Source organism: Manihot esculenta, chromosome 12 (assembly GCF_001659605.2).
Source record: "Manihot esculenta cultivar AM560-2 chromosome 12, M.esculenta_v8, whole genome shotgun sequence".
In the NCBI taxonomy this organism is placed as follows: Eukaryota; Viridiplantae; Streptophyta; class Magnoliopsida; order Malpighiales; family Euphorbiaceae; genus Manihot; species Manihot esculenta.
Genome location: NC_035172.2, coordinates 34,646,819 through 34,671,757, shown reverse-complemented (window position 1 = coordinate 34,671,757; position 24,939 = coordinate 34,646,819). Strand labels below are relative to the sequence as shown.

The window sequence follows — 24,939 nt, the reverse complement described above, 5'->3', positions numbered from 1 at the left end:
TCTAACCTAATGAACAGTAGCCGTCATGAACAGTATTAAAAAAATGCCTCCATTTAACACTCAAATAGCAAACGAACTACAGATCTAAACAATAAAAATTTATGTTAAAACGCCTCCCCCTAACACTCAAACAGCAAATGAACTACAGATCTAAACAATAAAAATTTATGTTTTAAAATTATATGAACTAAGGGTTTAAATAAAAAGAGGGACTAAATATTTAATAGAAACTTATGTGTTTTTAAAAGTAAAGGAATGAAGAAGGTTGAACAATAAAAATTAGATAATAATTTTTTAAATAAATTGACATTTATATCTTAACATTTTAAAACTAATTAAATTTAATAATCAATAAATTTTAAAATAAATTTACATTGTAGTTATCATTTATATTATATATCTTACAATTTTTTTTTGAATCAAATATCTTACAATTTTTTAAAAATACATATATATTGTTTGTAATATTTTTTAGTTTCAAGTAAAATAACTCTTTAATCATTAATGATAATATTTTAATTCCTCTTTTTTTATGGGATTAATTTTAATTGAAAATACAAGAAGTGAAATGTCACATAAAAGCCTAAGAACAATAATAAATCCTATTTTAATTTAAAAAATTGTGATAAAATTGAAAAATTAAAAATGATTAATTAGATTTTAAATCAACAAAATTTTTAAGAAATTTTAATAGTTTATCAGAATAAAATATAATAAAAGACATATATACTTTTAAAAATTGAAAAGAAAAGGAAACTACATAGTTGGCGCCAAATGCCATAACTGAATAAACGAATTCAAAGTTCAAAATCCCCATCTTTCACTTTCAAGAAATCCCCATTTTCACCAAGGATTCCATTCAAGATCAGTATGGGTGAAGAAGAAATGAGCAAACAAGAAGAACACGATGATTCCGATGAAGATCTGATGCGTAAACTAATGTTAACCCTCATCTACCCTGGAAAATTGGCGCCTGATAAGAGTGACGAAAATTATGCACAGAGGGCATTTGAGGAATTGATCGAGATAATCAAGGACGAACCCAATTTGTTCTTGCCTCATCTTAAAGAGCTTTTTCAATATATTTATCTAATCTTGGACAAACCTGAATTTGAAGAGAAAACCAAGTTTCTTGCTAAGGAACTTATGGAGCTACTTTTGTTGCATTATAGATACGAGGGGCCAGTAGTTATTGAAACTGGGAAGTTTCTTTCTCGAATTTTTGCTATGCTTACGGCCATTGATGATGACCCTGATTGGGATGGGAACGACAACTTTGATGATGATTCGAGGGTATATATTCAGGGAGTAAAAAGATTGGCACGATTTGCTCCCGTTATTGGTGGCCAATATATTCTCGAGAAATTTTGTTTACTGATTGACTGGCACTACTTTTCTCAGCAGTGGCAAAGCCGCCATGCTGCTGTTATTTCCCACTCCATAATTTCAAATAATTGCCCAAAGGTATCTGCTTCTGGTCTAATTTGTCTTTCAATTTCATTTTTATATTCCGAATTCAAAATATTCAATTTCGAGAAATTTCATTTTTTTGGAGCGAGCTAACAATATTTGATTCCTTGAGTTGTTGGCCTCAAAACAGAAATCGTTTTCTCATTCTCTAATGTTACAGGGATCAATAGATAACTTAGAACTCTTGGTAGAGCTACCTATAAAAGCTGCTGAGGACACCCATTTCCGAGTGCGTTGGGCAGCTATAAATGCAATTGAGGAGTTTTCCAATGATTTGAAACCTGAATTTCAGCTTCAGTATTATCAACAAGTGCTTCCTGCTTTGTCAAAAGCTTTAAACCTTTCCATGCATCCCTGCATTCAGGTACATGGTTTGCCACTCCCTTCACATATAACTTCACTATGCAAGGAGTACTATGAATGTAGAATACCCTTTTTCTTTTTCAAGTCGTGAAAAATATTCCTAAAATTTTGGGACCGATGAGGCCATTGAAATTTTGGAAAGATTTGTTATTCTGTACTGGCAGAGGTATTTTGTGTGAGTTGTGGATTTTTCTTGTGCTGAAATGATCTCCTAGTTCAGGTATACTGTCAGAAAAATATTGGTCACTGTAAATTAGAAATGGCAGGCGAAAACTGGTAGCCTGCCTAATAATTTTTGTTTAGTTGCTATTCTGATTAGTGGTACGTAAGGCCTAATAGTCTTGACTTAATTTGATTAATTCGTTGTCTATATTCTATTTTAAATGTGCTTCTGTTGCATAATACATGTGCACCTAGCTTTTTGGGAAGAAATATGTTCATGTTTTTATTTTGCATGTGACTTTGCAGGTACAAGCTGCAAGCTCGCTGTTTTACTTCAGTAAGCATTGCACTTCAGATCAACTGACACCTTACATGGATGAAATTGTCCATAACCTGCTAAGATGTATACAGGTAGAATAACTTCAACTTAACTGATCCGCCATTTATTTTTGGTATGTTATCCCCAAAGTTCATATGCAACTATACCTCATTTCTCATTTGCATAACTAATCTATACACTGCTCAATTAAGAAAGGGAATCATCTACTGGAAGAGGAGGCTTTAACAGCAGCAGCATCTCTTGCTTCATCAGCAGAGGTATCATTCAAGAATTGCTTGATTTTCTATTCTGTGTTTCTCTCCTCTTTTTTTTTTTTTCAAAAAAAAAAGTGAAAACTTATCTTTTTGTTTCTGCAGGATTGGTTTCAAGAGCATTACCGAAATGTTATGCCTTATTTGAGAGTTGTAATGATGAAAGCAGCAGCGGAATCTGATAGCATACTCCTTCTTAAATCTTTAGAGTGCATCACTTTGGTTGGAGTTGCAATTGGAAAGGAGAAGTTCAGTGACTATATTCAAATGGTAATTATTAGAAAATACAACTTCCCAGCGAGAAGTTACTGATCAAGTCAATGTTCCTGATATCTCCAGTTAACTTGGGATTCTATACTGACACCCTTAGCAGAAGTTCTTTACCTCCATACATGTGTGATTTGTTTAACTAGTCTGCATGTGAAATCATTGTACTTTAGAAGAATTCATGCTGGAATGATACTGCTTATCCCAACTTTCTTCAATGAATTGTAAGAATTTTTCTCTGTTTCTAAATTAGTCGCAACTCTTAGACTTTCCTCTCATTTCCTTCGTCTATTTTCTATAATCTATATATTCGTTCTCCTTTTTTTTTAGCTTAAAAATTTAAGTTGAAAACTCCAATCCTTTGTTCTTTTGCTCCCATGAAATTTAGAAATGCCAGATATTCAGCTATAGTTCACTGGGTATTATAGTGTAGACTGTAGATGCAGTATGATTCACAATACAGGTCCTGAAGCCTCCTTAATGGAGATGTACTGTGTTCATATATGCTTTAGAATAGCCTTTTATATTATCATTGGGATATGAAACTTATTTACTATGCCTTTTCTCATGGAAGGTTGTACAATTGCTTATCTCCTTGCAAGAATCTGAACTGAAGATTGAAGATCTAATGAGAAATCAAGTGTTACTAGTATGTCAATACTATTATTTCAATTTCTTTTAAAACAGAGTTTCATTCTTCCTTCTTTCCTATATTTCCATAAACCTTGTAACATGCAGTTGTGTTACAGGCATGGGGCAGACTCTGTAAATGCTTAGGCCAAGACTTTCAACCTTACCTGGGTGTTGCTGTTCCATATTTACTTCAGTCTGCTCAACTTCAGTCGCGTGGCACTTCACTCAATCAGTCTGAAAGTGAAAATTCATTTCGGAGGTGTGTCTCTCTTTAATAAACGTTATTTTTCTCTACTTTTCTCTTTTATTGGTTAAGTGCTTCAGATTATTCACATAGAAACTTACAGAAGCAAAATTAAGAATTATCAAGTGACACCGGAATCAAATGAAACCCTATAATTTCCTTCTTTCATATGATCGGTAAGGTGCCATTTTTATCAAGTCTGAGTGCAACCAAGGTTAATATTCATCAGGAAACTATAATTCATAATTGTCCATACTATACATAAGCAAAAAAGGAAAAAGGAAGTTTGAGCGTCTCAAATAAGCGAAACAATGAACCGTACCTCTGTGTTATTTGTTTTTTGCGAAAACCAAATGTCTATTTATCACCTTCAAATCTGTGTTATTGATAATTGGAGGAATTTCAAGTTGATGGACATTTTCCAAGTTTCCTCATCTAGTATAACTTACCATACCCAATATCGTACCACAATCACATGAAAGCAAAAGTTTCCCAAATAAAAAATTACAGATTTTACTAATTTTTGCTTTTTAATGAGTTATATGTTTAATACAGTACGAGGTCCTTGAATCTTGAAGATGAAAGGACTGAGAGCAAAAATAAAGTCCTAAAGGAGAAAGCAAAAGCCTGTAAAATGCTGTGTCTCTGTGCTACTGAGTTGAAGGAAGGCTTTGATTTATGGATTGATGAGGTTTGTTATGATATCATATTGTTGCATTACTGAACAACATGAAAGTGATTGACAATTTTATTTATGTAGGTTGCTCACACATTGGTGCCGCTTATAAATTTTGATCTCTATGAAGAAGTTAGAGAGGTTTCTGTCTTAGGTATTCTCATGCTATAGTTTGTTATCATTTTTCATTCTCGTATGCCTATCCAGGCTTCCATAATAAAAAATAAGCCTTTCTCTGAAATCAGCCCTGCCGCCATTATTGAAATCTTATAAAGCAGCAAAGGAGAAAGGGTATGTTGAGGGATATCAGGAATTGCCTTTCGAGAAGTTGTGTGCTTTCATTGTAACAGCTCTAGTGGAAGCTCTTCATAAGGTAAATTGTATGGCATATTGCATGATAAAGTAATGTCAAGAACGAACAACTTTTTAATTGCTTTTGGTTTGTAGGAGCCATTGATGGAAATTCAAGTAACAATTTTAGAGGCAATAAAAGAATGCATGGAGGTCTGTATCATTTACATTATGAAGCCTATTCTGGATCCTTTTTTTTTTTCACTTTCAAAAAAAGGGCGTAAAGCTATGAGATATCAATTTAGTTATTTAAAATTCCTGGCTCTATATTAAGAAACTACTCAATTTCACTGTCTGATGCTGGATTCAATAAGCACAATCCATCTAAAATGGTTATTAATTTATTTTCAATAATATATATTTTTAAAAAATGAACTGTGTATTATTTCCTCCCATTTCAAATGATGTTTTAGAAAAGATTTTTTGTTCTACTCAATTGTCATTTAAAAAAAAAAAAATACTTCCAATCTCTCCTTATCATCAATCACAATGAATGTACTACAAGGATTCTTTTGTCAATTATTAGTATTTTTTAAAGATTTTTGTGGAAAAACTTAAATATCACCTGAAGTAAATATTTAACCATTAAATTATTAATCCAAAAATAATAAAGATTTTTTATTCTCCTTTTCAGGTGTCTGGACCTACACTAAACACAGATCAGATCAAGCGTTTCTTAGATATAATAATAAAGATAATTATCGCAACTTCTACCCTTTCAGAAAGCGAAGTGGAAAATAAGCATATGGAACATTTTCATAACAAGGTCTACATTTTAAAATACTCCTTCATATTTGGCTTTGGTACTGTTGGTTATTCATTTACACGACTAGAGTGAACCGTCTGTCTTAACACAGGCTTTTGATTGCTTTGTCACTTTCACCGAAGCATATAAAGCTTCTTTGTCCCAATTCCTTGATCAGCTCTTATCATGCATGTCGTATATGTGGGTAAGTTTCTTCCTTTCTACTCCCTTGTATCATTGCTAATGCATTGGCATGCAGTATCTGCAACCTCTGAACTTGATCAAATTGAAGAATCCACACACAGATGCTGATTTTGATTGACTGAAATGATTGAATTATATACAAACATGTTATTTTTCAGAAGAGTGGCAAAAGTCTAGAAGAGAGAAGAACTGCGCTGCGTATTTTCACTGATGTTACTGAGAAATGCCAAGAAGAAGCACTGAAGTGAGCACACTCCATTATTTGATTAGTCCTGATACTTTGAAATCACTTTAACATTCTTATAAAACAGGTATTATAATGGTAAACTTAAATTCCTATTTGATGCCTGCTATAAGAGGAACCCAGAACTTCAACAGGTGTCTCTCTGACTCAATCTATTGTTTACAAAAGGTGATTCTACAGCTCATAAATGGTGCAACTCTGATTCTAAACAATTACTATTGCAGATAGTCGCACAGGGTATTGGTGTTATTGCATTGTTGGGTGGATCAGCATTCAAATCTCACATGAGAAGTAGCTTATCTACACTGGTTTTGTCACATTATCTCCTGTGCATACTATTCATTCATTAAATTCAAAATATCCTTTGGCAGATGCTCTTGCCGGTCTAAACTCTATCATGCTTAGTCCAGAGACAATGCGTCCAGAATACTTACCAGCCCATGATGCAGCCATTTCTGCTCTTGGAAAAATATGCCTTCACCATCACGAGAACCTCCATGAAGTTATGGTACATATACTTGCTTCCACATTATATTTGGATAAAAGTCCAAATCAACCCTCAAACTTTTCATCAAAGTGCAAATAAGATTAATTTGATCATTTTTGACAAATCCCACCTTGAACTTTATATTTAAGTCCAAGGAAGTCCTGACCTGATAACATAATATTTTTTAATAATGAAATATTAATTTAGTAATAATAAAAATTCAGGGATTGATTTATACATATATAAGTTTTGTCTATCTTGAATTTTTCCCTGGAAGTCGTTCAAATTCAATCATTTATGCAGTCCTGAAGAACATCTAATTATGTGGATCTCAAATTGGCAATCCGATAACCATCAAAATTGGCACTAGTTTGGCTCATACAATTAGTTAAACTGGCTTAGGCCTTGTTTTACAATTACAGTTCATTGGTAGTTTGTTACAGCAATTCTGTGATGTTATGTGTAATTTATTAACAGGTTTTTGGTATCTGGTTAAGTCATTTGCCAATATTGAATGATCTATATCAGGCCAGAATAGTCCATGATCAGCTATGTTCACTGGTTGAAAAGTAAGCTGCTTATTTTACCATAGATCACTGGTTGTCTAGAGATTTTCCTACCTAGGCTTCATATGTTGTATATCATTTCAGGTTCCGTGAAAAACTTACTCAAGATAATAGTCATCTATCCAAAATATTTGCAGTCTTTGCAGAGGTAAACTCTCTGCCCATTAATTTATTTTTACTCTTTAAGCTTTAGTATATCTGAAGTCTATTTAGTGTAAATAGTTTGAGTGAATTATCGTTTATTTAGTTAATTTAGTGAAAGAATATTAGTTTCATGAATGTGATTAAGAATTTAATGTGGATTTCAAATACCATTAGCATAGGCTCTGCTCACCTCACTTACCTGTTTTTCTTTACCTGAGGAAACTTTGTTTGTATGTAGATATTATTGTCTGATCATAAGTTGGCCTCAGAGGAAACTGTCAACCGAGTAATTCAACAGGTAAGGCACTTCCAGAGCAATTTACCACCGGAAACATGGGCATCTATTATATCCTCCTTGGTACCTTCTCAAGCAAAACTTCTGCTGCTTAAGTTGTCAACTTAGTCTGCTTTTTTTTTTTTTTCTGGACAATATGATATCGATCCGCTACAGTCTGAAAAATTGGCCATTGGAACGTCATAAACCATTATATCCGGTAAACTTCTTTTAGTTTAGGATTTTATGAGATGCAGAAAAGATTTAGGATACAGAAAATTTAGATCCTGCAAGTTGCTTCTGTTTCATTAGGATCTGTACATTGTCAGAGGTATGTTGTACACGACAACGTCCTATATAGGTGAAATTGTATTCTGGGTCTTGTTTTAATCTTTCATTTTTTTTATATTTCATCGATGTAAATAACAGATTAACAGTGAAAATGTAAGGATGACCGTTGATGTGTCCCTCCGTTTATATGTTTTCTCTTCTTTCTCAACCAAAAGGGAAAAAAATTGTCCCTTTGTCACTGAGGTCTACAGGAGCAGTCCTAGAGGATGTCCTTACATAAGGCCAAATACACTGAGAATAGCAAGCACACACCCAGAAATCATAAATTTATACATTCTAATGTTGATAAGTGTTTTAAAATTTAGAAAATAAATTTATTTTTTATAAAGAAATCATTTTATTTTTGTTTTGATGATAAAAATATTTTTTTTACTAAATATTTTGAATGTCTAATGCTAAAAAATATAAAAAGAAAATAAAAGGGGAAATTTTTTTTTTTGCAAAAAATATTTTTCAGCGAATGGATACAACAGATTGGATGATATTTCTGGCAAATTATTAGATATAGAAGAAGTGAGGTGGCATACCAAATCAATTATATTGTAATAAATTATTAGAAATAAAAATTTCATAATTTTTTTAAAAAACTTTTTTATCAAAAATAAAAGGAAATATAACAGTGGTGTGGAATTAATGAATAGTTTTTTCTATTTTTTTTATTAATATATTGTAATATGATTGGTTTAATGTGTGGTACTTCTCAGCACCCAATCATTTCCCACATTTCTGCTATGCAATTGACTATTTTTCATATTAGTTATTCCATCAAATATTTTATTTTTCACATTAACCCCAAAATATTCCTTATTTATGTTCCACCCCTTATTCTGACAACAGATTTTTCCAGTATTTATACTCTGTCTCTCTCTCGCTCCCTTTCTCCCAAATCGCAAACTCTTAGTTCTGCAATTGTCACCGCGAAATGCCACTGAATCTGTCACCACACTCTCTGCAACTCTCCACGCTCAACTCCTCTTCCTTCACCCAGCACGTTTCGCAAATTCTCAATCCTACCCTTCCATGGACTCCGCAGAAACATCTCTGCCGTACCCACATTTCCTGCGCCTCAACCAGACCCAGGAAGAAAGCGGTTCCCATAAGCGAGAAATCGGAGACCGAAGAGTTGGTTCGGGTCCTTATGAAGAGTTTCACTGATAAAGTGCCGTTGGTACGGACAATGGATAAGTATGTGAGAATTGTAAGGACTGAGCATTGTTTTTTGCTGTTTGAAGAGCTTGGCAAGCGGGACAAATGGCTTCAATGCCTTGAGGTACTACTGTGACTCCTTTGAATAATTCTGGTGCTATTCTAGCTTATGGGTGTAATCAATCCTCACTTCTTTGTTAAATTTGTTATCTTTCGTTGTTAAATACATATGGGTTTGATTTGTTTGGTTATTGTTTCTTCTTTTTAACTGTTACTCATTTATCTTAGGGTTTTTGGTTGAAATTTTCGCTGATTCTTGTTTTAAAGAGTAAAATTTTGTTATACGATCATCAACTTTGTACAGATGCATATGATTATGTGAGTTGATAAGATATTAATCCAGATAGTTCAAAGCTGTATAATGTCATTGTAATTGATCTATGTTCAGTAAGAATACATTGGATTACAAGCATCAAATGAAAAGAACGGGCACTTATATATGAATCACACATTTAGGTGTTCAGATGGATGCAGAAACAGCGGTGGTATATACCTGATAGTGGTGTTTATTCAAAGTTGATATCAGTTATGGGAAAGAAGGGTCAAACCCGAATGGCTATGTGGCTTTTCTCTGAGATGCGTAACAGTGGGTGCCGGCCAGACACTTCAGTTTATAATGCACTGATCACTGCACACCTCCACTCCAAGGATAAAGAAAAGGCTTTGTCCAAAGCTCTTGGTTACTTTGAGAAAATGAAAGGTATGGAACGATGTCAACCCAACGTCGTGACATACAATATTCTTTTGAGAGCTTTTGCTCAAGCTCGAAATGTGAATCAAGTTAATGCTTTGTTTAAGGATCTTGACCAGAGTATTGTTTCTCCTGATATATATACATTTAATGGTGTGATGGATGCATATGGCAAAAATGGGATGATCAGAGAAATGGAGTCTGTACTTTCTTTGATGAAAAGTAATCAATGTAAACCTGATATTATTACATTTAATTTGCTGATTGATTCTTACGGAAAGAAACAAGATTTTGAAAAGATGGAGCAAGTTTTTAAGAGCCTTTTGCATTCCAAAGAGAAACCAACTTTGCCTACTTTTAATTCCATGATAATGAATTACGGAAAGGCACGGCAGAAAGAGAAAGCAGAGGGTGTCTTTCAGAAGATGACCAAAATGAAATACACACCAAGCTTCATTACATACGAGAGCCTTATCATGATGTATGGAATTTGTGACTCTGTTTCTCAGGCTAGGGATATTTTTGATGATATGGTTGAATCTGGAAAGGAGATCAAAGTTTCAACCTTAAACGCCATGCTTGATGTTTATTGTATGAATGGTTTGCCCATGGAAGCAGATTTACTATTTGACAGTGCACGGAGCATTCGGGTGCTACCTGATTCATCAACGTATAAACTCCTATACAAGGCTTACACTAAAGCCAACATGAAGGAGCTTGTACAGAAACTGCTAAAGCACATGGATAGAGATGGTATTGTCCCCAATAAGAGGTTCTTCCTGGAAGCTTTGGGAGCTTTTAAGTCTTCACCAGCAACTTCAAATTCTGCCAATCATGCATCTGGTTCAAAAAGTCGGCAGAGTTAGGCCAAGACTTGATGGAATTATTGTTTGTGTTTTCATCTGATCTTTTCCTATATAAGGGACATTCAATGTAGAACTTACAGTTCAAAGGATCAGTTGGCTGGTTCACCATCTAATTAGTTGGTCTGCATGTGATTTGGTATGTATTTTTCGCCCTTTAGTCTCCGATTACATTTTCATTTTTACTTCATAATTCAGAGTTGTGTACTTGTGTTATTCAAACATTCTTTCAGGGAACTACTTTTATCTTTATTTTCTTTAAGAATTCAACATTTGAATTTAGCTTATTCTTGTTTGTTCCATCAATAGCATTGCTTGTTGTCTTTGACATGCAACTCAAACTATACACTGAAAACCAAACACGTTGATGTATTGAACAATGACAGCATAGTGTTTGAACATTGACTAGTAATTGGTTTTGTTTTTTTAACATTGGAATCTGATGGAATTTCCCTCTTTACCTATTTACTTTTTTGGTTTGTGTTTCTTGTTGTAGCGATCGAGTGCTTAGCCCCTTGTGCTATATATTCCCCTTGCTTCTGCTTTCCACGTTTCTTATATCGTTCATGGATGCAATCATGTATTCCTAAAACTGATGTTTATGGCTATTACATGTGTAGGAGTTACGTACCAGACAGAGACATTCAACCCTGTAACAAGGACCCATATTAGGACATTCAACACACTAACTCTGCGTAGTTCAGTGCTATATAATGGGAGATCTTCCAGTATGATTGGCCTTTATGTACTGGCAATACTGCTACTCCAAGAATGTTGAGATATGTTACCTTTGCTTGTACATTTTTTGCAAAACATGAAATTGCCTGAATTTTGTGATTCTTTGAATGAAGAGCGTTGATGTACATTTACTTATCACATTGTTATCTATGAGTAGCAATATTAATCATTTTTAACATTCACAAACTGGCAAGTTAAAATTTGACTTGCCTCTCTGACTTGGTGCACCCTCTGTTCGTCTAAGCATATATTCTTATTGAATTTATTATTTAGTTTTTGTAGTATAAAAAAACTGATCGGTTAGTTTTCAATTTTAAAAAATACATTAAAACGTATTTAAGATTTTAAAGGTTTTATTAATTAATTTTTTCATTAGTTTTAATTTTTAAATATTTTATTATTTAATTTTTATTATTATTTTTTAAATTTTATTAAAATGTCTACTAATTAATCTCCCTAAATTAAAAATATTTTAAATTTTTTTATAATACTTAATAATTAAAATTGATGAATTAATTAATAATTTTTTTTAAAATTTCAAAAATATTTTAATATATTTTTTAAAATTGAAAAATTAATGAATTTATTTATAATATAGGGATGAAGTAATTTTCTCTTTTTTTATTAACTTGAGAACTATCTGCTCTAGGCTCCAGCACTTAAAAAAGGTAATTCATTTTTTATAATTACGAAACTGGAGAGTTGCACAATCATCTACCAAAATCCGGTTCTTTCGTTCTAACAGTTCATTAGGAAATCTATATCCTCTTTAAATACTGAATACTGAAGTAAGGTTATGTTTGAGACACCATAATACATCGCAATGCATTACATTACATTACGGTCTGGTGAGTGGTCTTTGCAGGCAACGTCAGCTGGAGTCATTGGCCTTTATTCCCCGAGTCAAACCAACATCCCCAAATTCCTTCGTTAATTAGAGATAAAAGTTACCCTTAGGCGCTTCCTTAAAGGGAACATATCCATCCAAACCACTGGTTTACTGCTGTGCTGGAGTTTGGTAATTAAAATGGCAAAACAAATCTCTGTAAGTGCTAAAGTAAACAGAGGGAAGTTTAAATAGACACTTATTTGCAAGAGCAAGATTAACTACAAATTGAAGATATGCCGTTCTATTACAGTTGTTGAAATATCCAACTCTCAGTAAATAATAAAGCATCTAATGAGTTGATTTGAGATCCTTGAATTGCAAGATCAAGGATTATGGTTACACAGGAAGACAACTGCACGTTGGAAGAAGTACAACTTCTTACATAATAGCCAGGTAATGGAAATACATTCAGACCAAGCTTCTACTGGCAAGTCTTCATATTTTTTCTCTCTTAATTGAATGGCATGAAGCCAATCAACCCTCTTCTGATTCTGAAATAAAAAATAAACACATCAGAACAAAAACTGAAAGATAACATAAGTGAAATGAATGATTTCAAAAACTCTTTAAAAAAATCTGGAAAAAAGGACCTAATCAATCGGCATTGACTTCTTGAACTGGAATGAGAAGCTATGAAAGTGAATATACTTCATATCACTAAATCTTACCATGTATGGCTTCCATGTTATCTTCCTTGTAGACACCAAGTGGTGAACCACGGACAGAGAGAAGCATCTCACCAGGTTTTGGCAGCCTTAGAGTCTTAGGTGTCATTCCCATAGACAACCTCTGGCTGCTCACCTGCATCAACAATTAGAGCTATCTTAGACACACTTCATACATCACAAAGTACTTAAAGCGCCAAATGGCGCTCCTTTAGCTTGCAAATATTTAACAATGACCTGAACTTTCCAAATATGTGTCACATTTCCATTATCAGATCCTAGATAGGTCATATACTACAAGATCATATCACACACCTCATTAATACTATCATTTAGCAGAACTGTGTCCAACACAAACAAGCATTTCTTGTGATCTCTAATCTAGCACATAATTTCTTATACGCATTGTGAAAGTTCACAACACACAGACTTGCAATGCACTAATATAAGGAAATATCGTAATTCATAAAGAAAATTAGAGAACATATTATCTAGTGATCTACTCTCATCTACTTTATGCTTGTACAAGTCAATAAAACTTTCTTTGGGAAAAGTGGGGTTGCTGAAAAGTTATATTAAAGAAGTTAGCTTTAAAGAACTTCTAATATAAATCATACTTAATATTAAAATGTTACAATATTTGGAACTAATGGAAAAAAAATAAGATATACAAACCCCAGGAGTTCGCAGACCGTCCCCAAACATCTGAGAATCACATGGCCCCTCCAAACCCTATGAAATACAATATCAAAATTTGCATTCAATAAAGACTGAAATTTGTAAATCTTGAATAAAAAGGGTGTTCTCATGACAAAAAAAAAAAAGCACAATTTTCAATGTTTGATCCATGAATGGTAAATGTGAAATACAATTAGCTAAAACCTCAAAAAGAGAATGTATTTTTCTTCTTCCAGATCAAAACTAAAACAGAAGGGAGAAAATACAATAAACATGAAAATCCTTTTAGGGCCAACAGCTCCTTGACTACCCAAGATATCTGCTATAGATTTTTTTTCATCTTCAATCAGCAAACACTTTACAATAAACATTTTTTTTCTCAAAAAGATCTTCACAAACCAATGGCAGTTAAAGAAGCAATAATTGAATAAAGAATCCAAAAAGCACCCATTAAATTATGTAACTTCAAGGCCTCAAATAAATCTTAGAATTTACAAGTACCCCCCATTGTTCTTTCGAAAAACAAGAGGTAGCAACAGAAATAATATGGAACATACGAAGTCCCTTATATGCAGATTGTCAACACCCAACAGGCTGGTTCTTACTGCATCGATCAAATAATCCATGTTAGATAAAAGTAACACCAACTCAAGAAACCAGATGCCACACTCAAATTTACACAAAAAAAGAGACAAGAAAAGTTCACCATCACCTGCATCACTTGATAATTCAAAGCCATGAAGAGATGGGATGACAGAGCAGTCAGAATAAGCTATGGACAAACGATGTAAAAGAGAAGCATGAAAGTCTCTTCCGCCAGGAGCTTGGCTCATAGATAAATTATCATCTTTTTCATTCCACTGCACTTCGAAGTTCTCGCCATTTTTTATGATGGATAAATTCGGAAGGTTTTCTTTGAAGAATTGGAGAACAGGGGTTTGCAGTTGTTCCTCGTTAAAATATGAGCGGAGCAAACGCAACCCAGTTAGAGAATGTTCAATTTCCACATCACGCATAGCCCTAATTGCAGCACTTTGGCGCTCAACTATTTTGGGGGACAGAAAAAGGATTAAGAAAAAAACAAAAAATAATAAACATTCAGCAGTAGCTATCATCTTCGATTTGACCAGAAAAATAGAATATATTGACCATGAAAATTCTACAACAGAAATTGAATGCAAGGTTACAGTAAATGGACAAAATTTAGAGCCCAAAGTTCGACTCTAACTGCAAATAAACTCCAATTATGCACAAAAACAAAATAAGAAGGGGAAAACAAGGAAGCATGATAAGAGCTGCAACCTTCCTGGTCTATCAATGGCACTTGTGTTTCTTTGTTTTGAATTTGGGGGCGATTGCCATTAACAGTAGACTCAGGTGGTGAGGATGCAGCTTCTTTTACCGTCTTTTTAACTCTTCGTCTTGCCATTTTTCAGCACAAACCTGCATCAAAAGAAAACAAAATTACTTTGTTTATCAATCTATAAGAAACCCTAATCGAATCAACAGGAAAGCAAATGATGATTCTTAGTTTGAGGATCTTCATACCTCAGTGAATGTGCAAATGAATGAGAAGAATGGCAACTGAGAGCATAATATTTGAAGAGAAAAAGAAGAAGAAAAGCAAAATGGAAGATAGAGAGGAATTAATTGAATTTCAAACTAACTGAAAATTTAAAAGTACTGATTGAGACAGGATTACCGGGTACGGGTACCGGTACCTAAACCAAACCCGTTTACAAATGCGCTAACTAAATCCGTTTCAAATCCAAAATATTTTTAAAAAAACTGAATTTCTTCAACGGTATTTATTTTAAATTTATTTATTATTATCAGAATACTGTCTAAACTCTTAATTAACTGTAATGAAGTGAGAAGAGATTTTATAAAATACTACTCAAATTTCAGTAACCGTCAAATTTAATGAGTTGAAAAAATAAATTTTGAGAGATTTTGAAAAATTTTACCTTTCTTAAAATATCTTTTTATCAAATATCTTTATTAAATTGGCCCATACATATTACTCCATATTCCATTCTCCTATTAAAAAATATATATTAATCACAAAATAGTTTTATGGTCAAAATGTTTAAACTCAATTAAAAAAATAAAAATTTAAAATTATACAGAGTAAATATATAAAATAAATTATAAAAATATAAAGTTTCATATTTAAATAAGTTACGTATTTAAATAAATTATAAAAATATAAAGTTTGATATTTAAATAAGTTACTATTTAATTTTTATATTATAGATAAAATTATTAATTAATCACTTAATTTTAAAAACATATTAAAATATCTTTAAAAACTGCAACACTCAAAATAAAAACACCGATAAAATCACAATGTTTTCTTTTATTTTTTTCTAAAAATAATAATAATTTAATAAATTACTGCAGAACTTGGAAAGTTTGCAAGCTCATAGCATGTTACCCTCCAAGAATGACATAGGCTTAAGAGCCTGAAATATCAAGTCAAGTTTCTACTGCCATAGATTTTAAACATCCTTGCTGAATATAGAGTCAAAAGGCTTTTCCGGCCCCATTGGGATCCATCACCAAAGCGAAGCATTTGCAGTGAGGAAAACTTGTGGGTGATCCTGATTTTAACATTACTGAATTCCCATCCGATATGGTCATGCTTCCTCCAAGCTTTGCCCAAAAGCTGAAGAAGGCTATATATGACGACCAGACCTTTGATCCTAGTCATTATGGTGGCAGGTAACCTATTAGAATTTGCAGCACAGTCACCATTTCTACCTCCTATCATCTTGACCTGAGTCCTTGGTTCCTCACAGGTGGAGTGGAAGCGGGTTAATGATCAGGGCACCAGTCTTTTAACTATTGTCGATGATGAGCGAGATGCTTTTTCTATAACCAATACACTGAACAGTGGACTCATAATTTAGTGCACAAATATTGAGCCCAACTCCAGGGATGGCCTTGAACAATGAAATGGATACTTTCTCCATGATATACATATAGATACTGCGTGTTGTGTTCACTTCTGTGCAACTACAGGAATAGCGTTCCCTTCTTTTCCTGATACTTCCTGACTTGAGAACCGGTGACCCATAACAGATAAGTTGAATATCTGAAAACCTGGTGATTCAAAATTGCTGCAAATAAAGCAGCATACCCAAAGATCATCACCTTTTTGAAATTGAAGAAATGCACGGTAGATTCAATTGGCGACAGTTTCATAGTGGCTGCATTCTCACGCAGAAAATCCAACAAAAACTCATCACCAGTCCCCTATCAATAAAGAGCAGAAATCCAATCCCAAACTCATATCCGTCAAAGAAAGAATTAAGCCGAAAACAGAAATCTTCTAAGGATGGAGTAGAAACCACAGGCTCTGATATTGTGAACTGGAATATGGCTATTACATCCCACATGCGCAATGGCCAATGTGAATCCGCCCTTCGAGTATTCAACTCCATGCCCTCTCGAAGTACGGTCTCATATAATGCAGTGATTTCTGGTTACTTAATGAATGGCAAGTTTGATCTAGCAAGAGAAATGTTTGATAAAATGCCTGACAGAGATTTATTTTCTTGGAATGTGATGCTCAGTGGATGTGTGAGGAATAAAAATCTTGCTGCTGCTCGTGCACTGTTTGAGAAAATGCCCAAAAGGGATGTTGTCTCTTGGAATGCAATGCTATCTGGATATGCACAGAATGGGTTTGTTGATGAGGCAAGAGAAATTTTTGATAAGATGCCGTATAAGAATGCGATTTCATGGAATGGTTTGCTGGCAGCATATGTGCACAATGGGAGGATAGATGATGCAAGGAGGTTATTTGAATCAAAATTGGACTGGGATATTGTTTCTTGGAATTGTTTAATGGGTGGATTTTTGAGGAGGAAGAGATTAGCTGATGCGAGGAGGCTTTTTGATAAGATCCCTGTGAAAGATGAGGTTTCGTGGAATACTATGATTACAGGTTATGCACAGAATGGGGAGCTAGAAGAAGCAGAGAGATTGTTTGAGGAGGCTCCTACTAGGGATGTGTTTACATGGACAGCAATGGTGTCTGGATTCGTGCAAAATGGGATGTTGGATAAAGCAAAAAGCATTTTTGAAAGGATGCCTGAGAAGAATTCAATTTCATGGAATTCAATGATTGCAGGGTATGTACAATGTAAGATGTTGGACCTGGCAAAGGAACTGTTCGAGGCAATGCCTTGTAGAAATATTAGTTCTTGGAATACAATGATCACAGGATACTCCCAGAGTGGGGATGTTGCCCGTGCAAGGGATTTGTTTGATAGGATGCCTCAGCGTGATTTCATCTCTTGGTCAGCTATGATTGCTGGCTATGTTCAAAATGGCTATAGTGAAGAGGCTGCACATCTTTTTGTAGAAATGAGAAGAGATGGAGAAAGGTTGAACAGGTCCTCGTTTACCTGTGCTTTAACTGCATGTGCCAATATTGCAGCTTTGGAGTTGGGGAAGCAATTGCACGGTTGGCTAGTCAAGTCTGGATACCAGACTGGATGTTTTGTGGGGAATGCTCTTCTTGCAATGTATTGCAAGTGTGGAAGCATAGATGAAGCACATGATGCATTCCAAGAAATATCAGATAAGGATTTAATCTCATGGAATACAATGATTTATGGTTATGCAAGGCATGGATTTGGTAGAGAAGCGCTGATGGTTTTTGAGTCGATGAAGACAATGGGTCTCAAGCCTGATGGTGCAACTATGGTAATACTTTACTCGTTTGATTCACTTTCAACAAAATTTTATGCACATTTACTGAACAATACTCCTATCGATCTTTGCATTTGTCATGGGATTAATACGAATATTGCTTAAATGGCATAGTGAAACTATAAATACAGCCAAGTACCAACCCATATGGTTGAGAGTAAGGCCCTTTCGAGTTGGGTCTTAATGAGGGCCTCAATCTTGCTGACCAATCTACCAAGCAGAGGTGTGAGGATTGAAGAGCATTTTCTTGTTTGATTATTCAGCTATACCATCATTAGGAAATGGTTTTGCTTTGCAGATTAATGTTCTGGATCAAGTTGGTCAAGTCCTCAATGAGCAAGTGCTTTAAATGTTTTTTTTGCTGATAATGACTGCATGCCCACTCTGTTAAGGCATCTATATAAATGCTGTTTTTTTTCTACTTGTGCTTTCCTCAATAGAACATGATCTTGGGAGTTTACCACCGGGAATTTTGATACATTATCTAATTATCTATTTCACTAAAGTGAAGAAACATCCATTGAAGCTTTGACAATTTGATTTACAATTAAAATTTGTTATAAGTAAATATTTTCTCATACCAATATTGCTTCGTAATGATATCTTCCAACCTAATCAGGTTGTTTGATGCACACAGCTTTTCTCTGTTCAAAGTTTCACTTTTTGCTTCTTTTGTTTGTTTCTTTTTCCAGGTTGGTGTGTTGTCTGCCTGTGGTCACACTGGCTTAGTGGAGAAGGGCACTGAATACTTTTACTCTATGAGTCAAGAATATGGTATCACAGCAAATTCAGTACATTACACTTGCATGGTTGATCTCTTAGGTCGAGCTGGGCGCTTGGATGAGGCGCAAAATTTGATGAGAAACATGCCTTTTGAACCAGATGCTGCAACATGGGGTGCGTTACTTGGTGCAAGCAGGATCCATGGCAATACTGAATTAGGGGAAAAGGCTGCTGAGATAATTTTCAAGATGGAGCCTGATAATTCAGGGATGTATGTTCTTCTCTCAAATTTATATGCAGCTTCAGGAAGATGGCCTGATGTTAGTAAGATGAGAGTGAAAATGAGGGATAAAGGCGTGAAGAAGGTACCTGGGTATAGTTGGCTCGAAGTGCAAAATAAAATCCATACATTTACAGTTGGGGATTGTCTTCACCCAGAGAGGGATAAAATATATGAATTTCTAGAAGAGATGTACTTGAAAATGAAACGTGAAGGATATTTATCCTCTATAAAAATGGTTTTACATGATGTGGAAGAGGAGGAAAAGGAGCAGATGCTCAAGTATCACAGTGAGAAATTGGCTGTGGCATATGGGGTTCTTTCCATACCTACTGGAAGGCCTATTCGTGTGATAAAAAATTTGCGGGTTTGTGAAGACTGTCACAATGCCATCAAATATATATCCAAGATCACAGGAAGGTCGATCATCTTAAGAGATAATAATCGCTTTCACCACTTCAAAGAAGGTTCATGTTCTTGTGGGGATTATTGGTGAAACTGGAAAGATATTTAGGATCCTTGATGCATTTGGATGTACCCTCTATACCTGTCAAGTTTAGGCAGTTTCTCTGTTCAACCAGTTAATTGTTGTCAACTCTTGCAATGAAAGAATAGAATTCAGCATTGCTGCTTCATAATAGAGGAAAACCTTCTGCAACTGAGCCCTGGAAGTGGAGTGATTGGTATCAGTTTTAGTTTATTCAGAAAAAAAATTGTCATATTCATTCAGAAATTAGAAATTATTCATTGTTGTTCCTTTCATATTGTTGATATTTGGAAACAAGCTTGTTCGTCGATTGGTTATGGAAGCCTTACTGTAGTAATATTAATTGTTCCTACCATTTAACAGGTACAATATCTCTAGGGTATCTTGGCAGTGGACATCTCACATCTGAAACAAAATGTAGTCAAGAATATCTTCCATCTCATCTGGAACAAAATGTCCATCAAGTGTGATATGGTGGGAAAGATAGAGGGCAATAGAAATCGAGTGAAAACAAAACGAACTGATTACATTGAAGACTGAAGAGCTATTGCATTTCCACAGGCGTATCTATATTCCATATAATAAAGTAAGTCTCTCATCATAATCATATTAATCCTTCCATTTAAGTTTGATGTTTATCCAGGATGAGATGGCTGGAACTGTACAGTCCAATGATTCACTTCCTCAAATGTGCGCTTCCAAAGTGCTTTAAGTAATAGTTTTAAATTATGGTCATGGTCATGTATAAGAAATAGGTTGTGGCAGGAGCAGCTGTAGCAAATGTTTTTCCCTTTTTTCCATTTTAAAGTAGAGTTAGCCGTGTCAACTGCCTCTGTACTGGAATTTGATAACAGGAAAAAAAAACTGATATTTTTCTTTTCACTTAAAATGAATTTTGATGATATCATGTATAAGAAATAGGCTATGGCAGGCACAGCTGTAGCAAATGTTTTTTTCCCCATTTTAAAGTAGAGTTAGCAGTGTCAAATGCTTTTGTACTGGAATTGGATAACACCAGTGAAAAAAAAAACTGATATTTTTCTGTTCACTTTAAATGAATTTTGATTATATTGTTTGAAGTAAAACGAATGTTTTAATTTGACATTAGTTCAAAAATACATTCAACTTGGTTCTTACCCTTTCTCCAAATTGTTCTCCTATGTCCTCTGGGCAAAAAAGGGGGCCACTTTATGGAGTTGTGTGTGATTCATGAACTAAACTTCATAATTTATTGGGAAAAAGATATGGGAATTTGGAAGAAGTGGGGTTTAAAGTGTAAAGCCATCATGGAATACAGGTGTGTTTCCTCTAAAACTGTTTATCTAACATGGTGCAACGTAATGGTCTTGGAAAGAAGAAAAACAAATAGTAAAGGATCCATAAAAGAAAATCCTAAACTCCAGTGCCTGTATCAATCATAGCCCTCCCATTTATTCACAAGTTACAGTGTAAACTTTGGATAATGTTGTTTAAAATTGTATCAGGTTGATAGCTTGCCTTTGGGGTCAGATTGATCAGCTTATTTCCCTGATTTATCAGTTTTGTAGGTCCTGGCTTTCTGAAGCTGTCATTATGGCATGCAGGAAAGAAGTCCATGCAAAGGCTACTCTGTCCAAATCCTCTTCCTGGGAGCATGGAATTGATGCCTTTTTTATGCTTCCTAGTGATAATAAGTGGATGCAAATGCTTGGCTTCACTACCTTATCAGGTCTATTTTTTTCTAATTATTCTCTTATCTTGTCCATTTACTCCCCTATTCTCTAGTCTACTATTCTACCATATATATATTTCATTTTTATTTCAGACTTACAATCAACCACTCAATTGGTTGTATGAATTAACTTGAATTAGAAATGGCATACACTAACACAAATATGTATAGCATTTGAGAATTCACATTCAATCTTGTAATTTTCATTGCAATATTTTACCACATTTCAGCTGTCACTTCCTATTGTCATGTAGCTATATTTATCTGAAAAACAATTAAAGCAATTAATTGTTTGATATAGGAGTTTCTGTACTCATTTAACAAATCATAGGAAAATGTCAACGCAGAGGAGTATTCTCATATAACTCTTATCACATATTTTATGGGGTTGCTCTTGGGTTGAAGGTTGAGTTGCAGTATACAATTAGATGAAATGGCAGAAATCTTAAGCCCCAGAGTGAATAGAACAGCTCCAGGAAATAAACTAAGTGGATTTGACCAAATTCCATTATATCCAATGCTTTCCAAACTGACCTTCAGCTCAGTTCAATCAACCTTAAAATCCTTGATGCTCATTGCACCTCTTCCTGATTGCAAGCAGACATGTTATTTTACTGTTGTAAAATCTCTAGATATTTTCCATCCTATCACATCAACCATAATATGAAGTTACTTCACTTTTTACAGCCACTGCGAAGAGTTCCAAATCCAAAATTTAACTTGTTGATAAATGAAAATCTACAACAAATATCCCTATAAGCTCCTCTTATGTCAGTGTGAATAACCTTGAAGCAGCAGTTGCTATTGTTCATATTCACTTTCCTAATATTTAATCAGAATTTCATTTTTCTTGTTGATGGAAGGATGTTTCGACTGTGGCTGAAGTCCTAAGGAATCTTGCAGCAGTCCAAGATGGATATGATATCATTACATGGTCACTGCCACTGGAAGAACAATCTAAAAAGAGCCTTCATGTTCCTGTAGGTCCTAGAAACCTCTCCCACTGATTACATGCTTCTCTCTCCAACTTTCCCAGGAAACATTGTGCTTGTACCGGATGTTCTGCATCGTCTCACCTGTTACTCTGACCATCCCTGTTTATGTGCTCATATAAGCTGCCTCATTATGGTCAATACTTACTGATAGATTCGAATTTAGTATTTCATATTTTTCTATCTAAACCTTTTTAGTTAATAAGATATCAGAGTGTTCAACTTTTTTTTACCCTTTAGAAAATAAGGATTTTCTTTTTTATACTTTAATCTTGTACGATATAAAGGGTAGAGTCTCTCCATCTCATAAATTTTTTCTTTTGTTTTTTTGTTATTTTAAAATTATTATCCACTTCTCCTTTTTAAACTATAATAATATATAAATTGATTATTATAATTTTATTTTTATTTTATTTTATTTTTAAAATTTTTTTAAAAATATCTCTTATTATTTAATAAAATTTAATATATTTAAGAGGAATATAATTAAAAAATTAATAAAAAATATTATATTTTTAATATATATAAAAAAATAAAATTAATAAAAATTATAAGATATAATCGTGTGTCATCAAAAAATTAAATTTTCTATTAACATTTCAACGTTAAATTTTACATTATCGAGGTTAAAATAAAAATATTATTTATATACATTTTCTTTTCATATTAGCGATTTTTTTACTATAATTCAAACTTTGATAAATTGAAGTAATAAATTAAATTTGCAAAATAAAATCTACAAATCTAAAACATCCTATCTCACTCCCTATATTTGTATTACTACTTTTATTTTCTCTTCCATTGAAATGGATAATTTTATAAGATTTTAATTCAATTTATTTTTTTATCAATAATTTTACTTCAAATAAAAAAAATTAATTTTTTATTTAAAAATTTCAATTAAAAATAAATTAAAATTTTACATAATTTTAAAAAAAATCATTTGAATTATTTTCTACAAACAATTATTCCAAACGCATTAAATCTCTCGCTTATTACCATCAATCTCTCTCTTCATATTTATTACTCTTTTCATGTCCTCAATTTTTCTCACTTAAGTATTTCTCTCATTTCATATCTTTTTCTCTTTCGTCTCTTATGATAACCGAGTCCTAATTGAATTCGTGTTGGAAAGGTCAGATCTTAACTCTAATAAGACTCAATATATAGATCTGCTTCACATGTAAGCCCAAGTTTCACCTTAATGAGCCGGACCGGACTGGAGCCTATGCATGAAAGATCTGACCATATTTATCCCTTTGAACCCGTGAGATAACAAATCTCGCGACACGTGGGATCGTATCCACATGGTGCCGGATGAAATTAAATGGCTACCTGACAATGGGAAAGGACATAATACATCCATACATATGGCCAACGTAACTATGATAGGAGAATACAAATGCAGGACGGCGGGTACATGTCACTAGAGGATAAAAGGAAAAAGGAATAAAGGATGACAGATGCTTCATTGCCTTTTTCCCTTTATCAACATGGGGAGAAGGGGTTTCTCCAGTAGGTTTCGAGGTCCGAGTGCGCTTAGCAGCCCTGCCCTCAGTCACAGGTTCTAAAGTCTGAGCATGCTTGGTAGCCCCACCTCTGATCACGACAGCTTCTACAGCCTAGATAGATGGAACGCCCAAATGAGCAATCCCAGTGCTCTCTTTCGAACTACTATCAACCTACGCGCTGAGTGTGATGGGCTCCTTAGGAGTTTTCTTGGGAGCAGGAGGAGTCTATTGGCAGGAGTCGGCACTTTAGCGGGGATCGAGTCCTAGATGCTGCGGAGTGAGAGCCTCTTGTCATAGGCACCAAAACAGGGAAAGCGCAGGCGTAGGGGCAGAGCGATGAGCTGTAGATGCAGGGTTTGTAGCCTGAAAAACCTCTTGAGTCACATCAGTTATGTATTTGTTGGCCTTGAAAGCGACCAGAGTCTCCTTCATGCTTTCCCGAAATATGATGAAATTCTTGAGAAGTTTGATGATAGTCATTGATACAGCAAAAGCTGAAAAGAAAATACAAATCTAGTTAGAGTTCAAAACAATGAAAGAAAAATATAAAAAGAAAGAAAATTAGAAAAGAATACCAGCTTTTCTGCAGTCCTACAGGTCAAACATAAATATACACTTCTCGACATTATATTTTTTCTTTACAGAGATTAGTCAGAGAAGACAAATTTGGTCTAGTAGGCTTAACCTAGGAAGTCGTTACAACTCTGAGGGACCTCTCCCCAGGAGAGGTCGATATTCCAATTGATTCTTAAGCTCTCTTTTAGCTCGACAACAAAAAAATTCTCTGCCCAACCTTTTATCGAATTCTTATACCCAACAAATATGGACGGCTCGGTCTAGGAGAGCAAAGTAATAGAACTTGTGGGTAGACCTAACGAGATGAAAGAAGATACAAAACAACTCAATAAAAGGGGCAAAACCCCAGCACAGGCAAACGAACTCGAAACAACACATGAACAAGATAGAATTGAGGGACAACATCTGAGGAGACACCAAAAATGACAGAAGACC

At 34.2% G+C, this 24,939-nt stretch overlaps 6 protein-coding genes across 8 annotated transcripts; 5 read left to right on the top strand and 1 right to left on the bottom strand.

The window, feature by feature from the left end:
• Positions 1-1,526: 1,526 nt before the first annotated feature.
• LOC122725240 (importin subunit beta-3-like) lies at positions 1,527-3,602 on the top strand. The gene is made up of 5 exons (XM_043962211.1): positions 1,527-1,834; positions 2,302-2,406; positions 2,527-2,592; positions 2,692-2,856; positions 3,428-3,602. The coding sequence occupies exons 1-5, from the start codon at positions 1,622-1,624 to the stop codon at positions 3,533-3,535; spliced, it is 657 nt and encodes a 218-aa protein (XP_043818146.1). The 5' UTR covers positions 1,527-1,621; the 3' UTR covers positions 3,536-3,602.
• LOC122725241 (importin-5-like) lies at positions 3,602-5,627 on the top strand. The gene is made up of 6 exons (XM_043962212.1): positions 3,602-3,745; positions 4,286-4,421; positions 4,491-4,560; positions 4,652-4,779; positions 4,854-4,910; positions 5,392-5,627. The coding sequence occupies exons 2-6, from the start codon at positions 4,365-4,367 to the stop codon at positions 5,593-5,595; spliced, it is 516 nt and encodes a 171-aa protein (XP_043818147.1). The 5' UTR covers positions 3,602-3,745; positions 4,286-4,364; the 3' UTR covers positions 5,596-5,627.
• Position 5,628: 1 nt separating this feature from the next.
• On the top strand, positions 5,629-6,540 carry LOC110627649 (importin-5). The gene is made up of 5 exons (XM_021773994.2): positions 5,629-5,707; positions 5,865-5,950; positions 6,018-6,084; positions 6,175-6,241; positions 6,322-6,540. The coding sequence occupies exons 1-5, from the start codon at positions 5,693-5,695 to the stop codon at positions 6,534-6,536; spliced, it is 450 nt and encodes a 149-aa protein (XP_021629686.2). The 5' UTR covers positions 5,629-5,692; the 3' UTR covers positions 6,537-6,540.
• Positions 6,541-8,622: 2,082 nt separating this feature from the next.
• LOC110627449 (pentatricopeptide repeat-containing protein At4g39620, chloroplastic) lies at positions 8,623-11,408 on the top strand. 2 transcript variants are annotated; one of them, XM_021773756.2, is made up of 3 exons: positions 8,623-9,042; positions 9,435-10,671; positions 11,029-11,408. In XM_021773756.2, the coding sequence occupies exons 1-2, from the start codon at positions 8,695-8,697 to the stop codon at positions 10,533-10,535; spliced, it is 1,449 nt and encodes a 482-aa protein (XP_021629448.1). In that variant the 5' UTR covers positions 8,623-8,694; the 3' UTR covers positions 10,536-10,671; positions 11,029-11,408. The 2 variants fall into 2 exon arrangements, with proteins under 2 accessions (XP_021629448.1, XP_021629447.1); XM_021773755.2 differs by having other exon boundaries at positions 8,626-9,042; positions 11,153-11,408.
• A 915-nt stretch (positions 11,409-12,323) lies between these two features.
• Positions 12,324-15,198, bottom strand: LOC110627361. The gene is made up of 7 exons (XM_021773641.2): positions 15,051-15,198; positions 14,805-14,945; positions 14,215-14,547; positions 14,060-14,106; positions 13,500-13,556; positions 12,828-12,960; positions 12,324-12,650 (listed from the first exon to the last, which is right to left on the bottom strand). The coding sequence occupies exons 2-7, from the start codon at positions 14,929-14,931 to the stop codon at positions 12,634-12,636; spliced, it is 714 nt and encodes a 237-aa protein (XP_021629333.1). The 5' UTR covers positions 14,932-14,945; positions 15,051-15,198; the 3' UTR covers positions 12,324-12,633.
• A 752-nt stretch (positions 15,199-15,950) lies between these two features.
• LOC110628819 (pentatricopeptide repeat-containing protein At4g02750) lies at positions 15,951-22,649 on the top strand. 2 transcript variants are annotated; one of them, XM_021775629.2, is made up of 6 exons: positions 15,951-16,226; positions 16,304-18,218; positions 18,917-19,910; positions 20,078-20,300; positions 21,298-21,422; positions 22,289-22,649. In XM_021775629.2, the coding sequence occupies exons 2-3, from the start codon at positions 16,677-16,679 to the stop codon at positions 19,721-19,723; spliced, it is 2,349 nt and encodes a 782-aa protein (XP_021631321.1). In that variant the 5' UTR covers positions 15,951-16,226; positions 16,304-16,676; the 3' UTR covers positions 19,724-19,910; positions 20,078-20,300; positions 21,298-21,422; positions 22,289-22,649. The 2 variants fall into 2 exon arrangements, with proteins under 2 accessions (XP_021631321.1, XP_021631320.1); XM_021775628.2 differs by having other exon boundaries at positions 21,254-21,422.
• The last annotated feature ends 2,290 nt before the right edge of the window (positions 22,650-24,939 follow it).